This window comes from Salmo trutta, chromosome 8 (genome assembly GCF_901001165.1).
Source record: "Salmo trutta chromosome 8, fSalTru1.1, whole genome shotgun sequence".
Taxonomy (NCBI): Eukaryota; Metazoa; Chordata; class Actinopteri; order Salmoniformes; family Salmonidae; genus Salmo; species Salmo trutta.
Genome location: NC_042964.1, coordinates 8,068,584 through 8,077,789, shown reverse-complemented (window position 1 = coordinate 8,077,789; position 9,206 = coordinate 8,068,584). Strand labels below are relative to the sequence as shown.

At 49.2% G+C, this 9,206-nt stretch overlaps 1 protein-coding gene across 1 annotated transcript in view; it reads left to right on the top strand.

Moving 5' to 3' along the window:
• The window catches only part of LOC115198127 (actin filament-associated protein 1), a gene marked incomplete in the record, with an annotated part of 130,853 nt that overhangs the window by 107,755 nt on the left and 13,892 nt on the right, over positions 1-9,206 (top strand). The window contains 6 exon segments of the mRNA XM_029759824.1: positions 350-419; positions 5,077-5,229; positions 5,486-5,697; positions 5,945-6,090; positions 6,786-6,900; positions 7,786-8,052. Coding sequence (XP_029615684.1) covers positions 350-419; positions 5,077-5,229; positions 5,486-5,697; positions 5,945-6,090; positions 6,786-6,900; positions 7,786-8,052 — 963 coding nt within the window.

Below are 9,206 nucleotides of genomic sequence, written 5' to 3'. Positions count from 1 at the left end.
GTGTGTGTGTGTGTGTGTGTGTGTGTGTGTGGTGTGTGTGTGTGTGTGTGTGTGTGTGTGTGTGTGTGTGTGTGTGTGTGTGTGTGTGTGTGTGTGTGTGTGTGTGTGTGTGTGTGTGTGTGTACAGTGGTGGAAAATGAGGCAGTGCAGGAGGGTTATGACAAACCGCTCCCTAGCTGGCACAGGACACAGAAGCCTAGTCTAATTATTCATACATAACATGTTGCAGATGCTCTCCAAGATTCTCTGTGTGTACAGTGTGTGTGTTTATGTATGGTTGTGTGTGTCTGTCCTGTTCACAGTGCTAATGCTCTGAAATCTGAACTGTGTACTATCTTTTCCATTCCAGAAGGTGTTGTGTGATAGGCCGAGCTCAGACGGAGAGCCGCCCAATGAGAACGGACACACCGTCACCGACGGTAAGGACCAAGGTGAAACCAGGGAGGGGTCTGGAACACAGATCTGTCTCTCTCTCTCTGTCTGTCTGTCTCTCTCTCTCTGTCTGTCTCTGTGTGTGCGTGTGCGTGCGTGTTTGTGTGTGTGTGTGTGTGTGCGTGCGTGCGTGCGTGTTGTTGCCCAGCAGCAGTACATTCCTGTCCTGTAGTGGATTTCTAACTCAGCTCTGATGAATAGACAGGTGTCTAGTAGTTTGCATATAACAGCTGGGGAAACCATGATTGTTGGTGAAATATGGGCACAACCTTTTTCCCCAAATGAGCTCAATTGGGGGACCTCTGACTGATGTGTTTTGACAGTTTGCTTAAATTCGATCCGTTTAAGTTCAGCCGTTTATTGCATTCCCTCTAATTAGTTTATGATACTCCCCTCTGGAGGATTGGAGGGGTAATGCAGTTTGACAACCACTTTTGTTCTCCTACTGTCATTCTCCAACTATTTTATGCCCAATTCCAAAGGGACCCCTAGCCTCTACCCCATAGACCCTTCATGTAGAACTAAGAGGATTGGTTAATATGATACAGCTCCACTTTGCCCTCTAATAGACCAGGTTGAATATCTGCCATATTGTTCACACTGCTCTAATCCTCTCAGTCCATATTGTTCACACTGCTCTAATCCTCTCAGTCCATATTGTTCACACTGCTCTAATCCTCTCAGTCCATATTGTTCACACTGCTCTAATCCTCTCAGTCCATATTGTTCACACTGCTCTAATCCTCTCAGTCCATATTGTTCACACTGCTCTAATCCTCTCAGTCCATATTGTTCACACTGCTCTAATCCTCTCAGTCCATATTGTTCACACTGCTCTAATCCTCTCAGTCCATATTGTTCACACTGCTCTAATCCTCTCAGTCCATATTGTTCACACTGCTCTAATCCTCTCAGTCCATATTGTTCACACTGCTCTAATCCTCTCAGTCCATATTGTTCACCAGTGGCTGATGACATCACCCCATATCTCTAGTACTGCATCTCCAGGCTAAATGACGACCACACACCCTCCTTCTCACACCATTTCACCCCAGCTCTTTCTGAAGGGAAAAACGAGTCTCCAAACCCCATTTTTCAGCTTTAATCATCCACATTCCTTCCATGGCTTGTAACTAACGGCCTTGATTCAGTGGAATCAAATTAGCCTGATCAGAGAGTTTCCTCCAGTCTTTCTCCTGATCAGAGAGTTTTCCCCCAGTCTTTCTCCTGATCAGAGAGTTTTCCCCCAGTCTTTCTCCTGATCAGAGAGTTTCCCCCCAGTCTTTCTCCTGATCAGAGAGTTTTCCCCCAGTCTTTCTCCTGATCAGAGAGTTTTCCCCCAGTCTTTCTCCTGATCAGAGAGTTTCCCCCAGTCTTTCTCCTGATCAGAGAGTTTCCCCCCAGTCTTTCTCCTGATCAGAGTTTCCCCCCAGTCTTTCTCCTGATCAGAGAGTTTTCCTCCAGTCTTTCTCCTGATCAGAGAGTTTCCTCCCAGTCTTTCTCCTGATCAGAGAGTTTTCCCCCAGTCTTTCTCCTGATCAGAGAGTTTTCCCCCAGTCTTTCTCCTGATCAGAGTTTCCTCACAGTCTTTCTCCTGATCAGAGAGTTTTCCCCCAGTCTTTCTCCTGATCAGAGAGTTTCCTCCAGTCTTTCTCCTGATCAGAGAGTTTCCCCCCAGTCTTTCTCCTGATCAGAGTTTCCTCACAGTCTTTCTCCTGATCAGAGAGTTTCCTCCCAGTCTTTCTCCTGATCAGAGAGTTTCCCCCCAGTCTTTCTCCTGATCAGAGTTTCCTCACAGTCTTTCTCCTGATCAGAGAGTTTTCCCCAGTCTTTCTCCTGATCAGAGAGTTTTCCCCCAGTCTTTCTCCTGATCAGAGAGTTTCCTCCCAGTCTTTCTCCTGATCAGAGAGTTTCCCCCCAGTCTTTCTCCTGATCAGAGAGTTTTCCCCCAGTCTTTCTCCTGATCAGAGAGTTTCCCCCCAGTCTTTCTCCTGATCAGAGTTTCCTCACAGTCTTTCTCCTGATCAGAGAGTTTTCCCCCAGTCTTTCTCCTGATCAGAGGGTTTTCCCCCAGTCTTTCTCCTGATCAGAGAGTTTCCTCCCAGTCTTTCTCCTGATCAGAGAGTTTCCTCCAGTCTTTCTCCTGATCAGAGAGTTTCCTCCCAGTCTTTCTCCTGATCAGAGAGTTTCCTCCCAGTCTTTCTCCTGATCAGAGAGTTTCCTCCAGTCTTTCTCCTGATCAGAGAGTTTCCTCCCAGTCTTTCTCCTGATCAGAGAGTTTCCCCCCAGTCTTTCTCCTGATCAGAGAGTTTCCTCCCAGTCTTTCTCCTGATCAGAGAGTTTCCTCCCAGTCTTTCTCCTGATCAGAGAGTTTTCCCCCAGTCTTTCTCCTGATCAGAGAGTTTTCCCCCAGTCTTTCTCCTGATCAGAGAGTTTTCCCCCAGTCTTTCTCCTGATCAGAGAGTTTTCCCCCAGTCTTTCTCCTGATCAGAGAGTTTTCCCCCAGTCTTTCTCCTGATCAGAGAGTTTCCTCCCAGTCTTTCTCCCAAAAAAAGAGGAACAAATTATAATAATCATCCTTTTGAAAGTGAAGCTCTTTCACATCTGTGTGTCTGGTTTCCTACCTTAGGCCCGGGGTCTGGTGTGTGCGTGTGTGTGTGTGTGTGTGTGTGTGTGTGTGTGTGTGTGTGTGTGTGTGTGTGTGTGTGTGTGTGTGCTTGCGGCTAGAGAAACTATAGCCGTGTTTGGGAACAAATGGCCACATATATGTAATGAAGTCGTCGCCATGGCAGATATCATCTCTATCATGGTTACTGGATCTGAGTACTGATTGATGCAGGGCAGCGAAGGTGTGTGTGTGTGTGTGTGTGTGTGTGTGTGTGTGTGTGTGTGTGTGTGTGTGTGTGTGTGTGTCAGCGTGCAGAAGCACTCCAGACTCAGAGCATCAGATGTCTCACTATGATGACATCATTCATGGGGAATCTTGAACTACTGCCTCAGAAACCTTCTGTCCTGTCTCTCTCCTGTGTCTCTCTCCTGTGTCTCTCCTGTGTCTCTCTCCTTCCTGTCTCTCTCCTTCCTGTCTCTCTCCTGTGTCTCTCTCCTGTGTCTCTCCTGTGTCTCTCTCCTTCCTGTCTCTCTCCTTCCTGTCTCTCTCCTTCCTGTCTCTCTCCTGTGTCTCTGTGTCTCTCTCCTGTGTCTCTGTGTCTCTCTCCTGTGTCACTCTCCTGTGTCTCTCTCCTGTGTCTCTCTCCTGTGTCTCTCCTCTGTCTCTCCTCTGTCTCTCTCCTGTGTCTCTCTCCTGTCTCTCTCTCCTGTCTCTCTCTCCTGTGTCTCTCTCCTGTGTCTCTCTCCTGTGTCTCTCCTCTGTCTCTCTCCTGTGTCTCTGTGTCTCTCTCCTGTGTCTCTCTCCTGTGTCTCTCCTGTGTCTCTCCTCTCTCTCTCATGTGTCTCTCTCCTGTGTTTCTGTGTCTCTCTCCTGTGTCTCTCCTGTGTCTCTCTCTTTCCTGTCTCTCTCCTTCCTGTCTCTCTCCTCTGTCTCTGTCCTGTGTCTCTGTGTCTCTCTCCTGTGTCTCTCTCCTGTGTCACTCTCCTGTGTCTCTCTCCTGTGTCTCTCTCCTGTGTCTCTCTCCTCTCCAATCCAAACAACAGGGATCAGCAGATTGTATCTTCAGACACACAGAGACAGCCTTTAAGGCCTGGTTTAGACCACAGTATTTCCAGGATAATGTTGACTGTCATTGTGTCCATGGGTCTCTCTGGGTAGTAGGCCTAATTTCTGACTAAAATATTCAAATGATCTGCTTGTCTATTACAGTCTTATCAGGTACTGTGATCATAGTTGAATTGTTAAAGATTACAATACCATCAAGGTCTAGCTCTCTGGCATTGTATGTCTGTCTCTCCCTCTCACTCTATACCTTCCTCTTTCTCTCTCCCACTCTCTCTCTCCCCTCCTCTCTCTCTCTGTCTCCCCTCGCCAACTCTCTCTCCCCTCCTCTCTCTCTCTCTCTCCCGCTCTCTCTCTCCCCTCCTCTCTCTCTCTCTCTCTCTCCCACTCTCTTTCTCCCCTCCTCTCTCTCTGTCTCCCCCTCACTCTATACCTTCCTCTTTCTCTCTCCCGCTCTCTCTCTCCCCTCCTCCCTCTCTCTCTCTCTCTCCCTCTCACTCTATACCTTCCTCTTCTCTCTCCCCACTCTCTTTCTCCCCTCCTCCCTTCCTCTCTCTCTCCCACTCTCTTTCTCCCCTCCTCCCCTCTCTCTCTCTCTCTCCCTCTCACTCTATACCTTCCTCTTTCTCTCTCCCACTCTCTCTCTCCCCTCCTCTCTCCCACTCTCTCTCTCCCCTCCCTCTCTCTCTGTCTCCCCCTCTCACTTTATACCTTCCTTTTTCTCTCTCCCACTCTCTTTCTCCCCTCCTCCCTCTCTCTCTCTCTCTCCCTCTCACTCTATACCTTCCTTTCTCTCTCCCACTCTCTTTCTCCCCTCCTCCCTCTCTCTCTCTCTCCCTCTCACTCTATACCTTCCTCTTTCTCTCTCCCACTCTCTCTCTCCCCTCCTCCCTCTCTTTCTCTCTCCAACTCTCTCTCTCCCCTCCTCTCTCTCTCTGTCTCCCTTGCCAACTCTCTCTCTCTCTTTCCCTCAGGTAAAGGGAAGAAGGACTCTCAGAAGAGTCAGAAGGGAGGCACGCTGGGTAAAGGGGCGGGGAAGAAGATCACTAAGATCATTGGCTTAGGCAAGAAGAAGCCGTCCACTGACGAACAGACCTCTTCAGCCGAGGAGGACATACCCACCTGTGGTAAGACACCTGTTAGGGGTTAGAGGTCACATCTGGGGTGTAGAGGACAACCTATATCAAGGGTGGATTGGTTGTATAGGTGCTCTGTTGTGTTCCAATACATTGTTGTTGTTTCTATGTAGAATGTATGGGGACATGTCTTGACTTACAACAACCAGAACTGCAGCTATTGACCCATTTCCTGGTCTGCCGTTTCACCATTGGTCACTTTACCCCACCCCTTTATCCTAACTGGTCCGTCTTGTCTGATTGACAGGCTACCTGAACGTGCTGTCCAATAACCGCTGGCGTGAGCGTTGGTGTCGTCTGAAGGACAACCAGCTGCTGCTTCATAAGGACCGTACTGATCTGAAGACCCATACGGCCAGCCTGCCCCTCAGAGGCTGCGAGGTCAGCCCTGGACTGGACTCCAAACACCCCTTCGCCTTCCGACTGCTCCGCAACGGACAGGAGGTGGCTGTGCTGGAGGTAGGTCGGTGGTCAATGGGTGGAAGTTGGTCTTAGATTCAGATCTAGGATCAGCTTACCGACCACGCCAAATCTCAACCTTCATGTTCAAATCATCAGATCTGACCTTAAATCAGCACCCAAGGGGCAGCTTTGTCCCACACCATCAAGTGCACTAACAACTAGTGAGTAGCTTTGTGGTCATGTGATAGTTTGACTTGGATATAAAATAGTGATGGATCTCTCTAAACCCTCCTGTTCTCTCCAGGCGTCGTCCTCAGAGGTCATGGGTCGGTGGCTGGGGATGCTGCTAGCTGAAACAGGCTCTATCACAGACCCTGCTGCCTTACATTACGATTACATAGATGTAGAGACTACCGCAAACGTTATCCAGCTGGCCAAGCAGTCCTTCTGGTGAGACGCGCACACACACACACACACACACACACACACACACACACACACACACACACACACACACACACACACACACACACACAGGGGGAATGTGTCTTCTCGATGGGGTGTGAGCATGCAGTTCCGGGCTGATGAGATGTAGGCGTTGTTTGTGTTTGTCTGTAAGTTGTTATTCGTATGTTTATATCTGGGGTAAAAAAAGGCCAAACTAAATATGTATATTTTATTAAAGATGGGGTGTTGGTGGGTATGGTGGCCGTGTGGGAAATCGTGAAAAAGGTAAGCGTTGTATGACAGATGGGGTGGGTCCACTATGAAGTGTTGAAGAGCCCCTGTTCAGTTAGGACGTCTCTGGATCAGTGTTTTCCCCCAGAGGATGTGAGTCACTCTCTTACCAGCATTGTTTTCACCAGAGCACTGTGTGTAGTCCAGTCCTGCCCACACAAAAACACCACACACTAAGCAAAGGGCTGGATACAGAGTTTCAATATCAACTGGAGTACTAAATGATTAGACTGTTATTTTTATGATGGAGACACTATGAGACAACAGCTATAAGGGTCCTTAAAGGCAAAATCTCTCCTTATTCCCAATAGGTCTCTACATTTCTATAGATGAATAGGATTATGAGCAGAAGGTGTCATTTTTCCTTGTGTTGTTACGTGTATAGTAACTCACAGTGTCCTCCTCAGCTTCACTAGTAAACGTGCTGTATCTCCCAAACCTTATCTGGACAACCCTGCCAACAGCTACGCATGTCCCTCTGGAATGGCACTGCACTATGACGATGTGCCCATCAATGGAACGGTAAACACACACAGACACACACACACACACACACACACACACACACACACACACACTCACTGAGAAAACCAACAAAATATGTATATATAAAAGAAATGGGTGCAGTATCTCCATTCTGGATGCTGCATTGTGATGGCTTGCATCAGGGACATCTTTCTGTTTCACATCCTCTCTCGCTCCCTCTTTCCCATGCTCATCCCTCTGATTAAATGATTGTGCAACGTTCAAGTATGTTCCCCTGCTCTAACTCACTGGTCTGTAACAACAACATCAACCCTCTGGCATCCTCTCTTCTTTTTCTCCTCTCCTCCCCCCTTCTTTTATCGTCTCCTTTGCTGGCTCCTTTTTTCACTCCCCTTCTCTCCTCTCCCCTTCTCTCCTCTCCTCTCCTCTCCCCTTCTCTCCTCTCCCCTTCTCTCCTCTCCTTGCCCCTTCTCTCCTCTCCCCTTCTCTCCTCTCCTCTCCCCTTCTCTCCTCTCCTTGCCCCTTCTCTCCTCTCCCCTTCTCTCCTCTCCCCTTCTCTCCTCTCCCCTTCTCTCCTCTCCCCTTCTCTCCTCTCCTCTTCTCTCCTCTCCCCTTCTCTCCTCTCCCCTTCTCTCCTCTCCTTGCCCCTTCTCTCCTCTCCCCTTCTCTCCTCTCCCCTTCTCTCCTCTCCCCTTCTCTCCTCTCCTTGCCCCTTCTCTCCTCTCCCCTTCTCTCCTCTCCTCTTCTCTTCTCTCCTCTCCCCTTCTCTCCTCTCCTTGCCCCTTCTCTCCACCTCTTCTCTTCTCTCCTCTCCCCTTCTCTCCTCTTCTCTCCTCTCCCCTTCTCTCCTCTCCTCTCCTCTTCTCTTCTGTTCTCTCCTCTTCTCTCCTCTCCTCTTTGCATACCTTCCTCTATCGTAAGGACCCAGAGGCGCTATACTCCAGCCCTGCCACCGGAGGGCGACGTCTGAGAGAGGAGGTGTTGTATGAGAACACTGACCCTGACCTGTATGAGAACATGCCTTCGCCCAAGCTGGCCGCCCGCTACTCCCCCAAGCCCAGTCGCCTGGCATCATCCTCCTCCTCCTCTTCCTCCAGCCACTACAAAACCCCTGGCCCTGTCAAATCCAAACTCCTCTCCTCTTCCTCCTCTTCCTCGGCTAACACTAACACTAAAGCCGTTGCTCAGGTGACTAACCCACTGCTTCCCTAACATTTATGCTTCCCTAACATTTATGCTTCCCTAACACTGAACTCTTCTCTTTCATATCAAAGGGATACTTCACCTCAAAGTCAAAGTTGATGAACAATTTCATACCTAAAAGATGTTGGGACCCTTGTGACAATTCTTGTATAGACCCGAATGTCATTGACACCATCTAAATTCCATCGAATAACTTTAAAACAAAAGAGAGCAATTATTTGCAAAGGGAGAGGTGAGAGGGATACTGTATGGAGAGAGGAGGGGATTGGAGAGGGATACTGTATGGAGAGAGGAGGGGATTGGAGAGGGATACTGTATGGAGAGAGGAGGGGATTGGAGAGGGATACTGTATGGAGAGAGGAGGGGATTGGAGAGGGATACTGTATGGAGAGAGGAGGGGATTGGAGAGGGATACTGTATGGAGAGAGGAGGGGATTGGAGAGGGATACTGTATGGAGAGAGGAGGGGATTGGAGAGGGATACTGTATGGAGAGAGGAGGGGATTGGAGAGGGATACTGTATGGAGAGAGGAGGGGATTGGAGAGGGATACTGTATGGAGAGAGGAGGGGATTGGAGAGGGATACTGTATGGAGAGAGGAGGGGATTGGAGAGGGATACTGTATGGAGAGAGGAGGGGGTTGGAGAGGGATACTGTATGGAGAGAGGAGGGGATTGGAGAGGGATACTGTATGGAGAGAGGAGGGGATTGGAGAGGGATACTGTATGTAGAGAGGAGGGGATTGGAGAGGGATACTGTATGTAGAGAGGAGGGGATTGGAGAGGGATACTGTATGGAGAGAGGAGGGGATTGGAGAGGGATACTGTATGGAGAGAGGAGGGGATTGGAGAGGGATACTGTATGGAGAGAGGAGGGGATTGGAGAGGGATACTGTATGGAGAGAGGAGGGGTTGGAGAGGGATACTGTATGGAGAGAGGAGGGGATTGGAGAGGGATACTGTATGGAGAGAGGAGGGGATTGGAGAGGGATACTGTATGTAGAGAGGAGGGGATTGGAGAGGGATACTGTATGTAGAGAGGAGGGGATTGGAGAGGGATACTGTATGGAGAGAGGAGGGGATTGGAGAGGGATACTGTATGGAGAGAGGAGGGGATTGGAGAGGGATACTGTATGGAGAG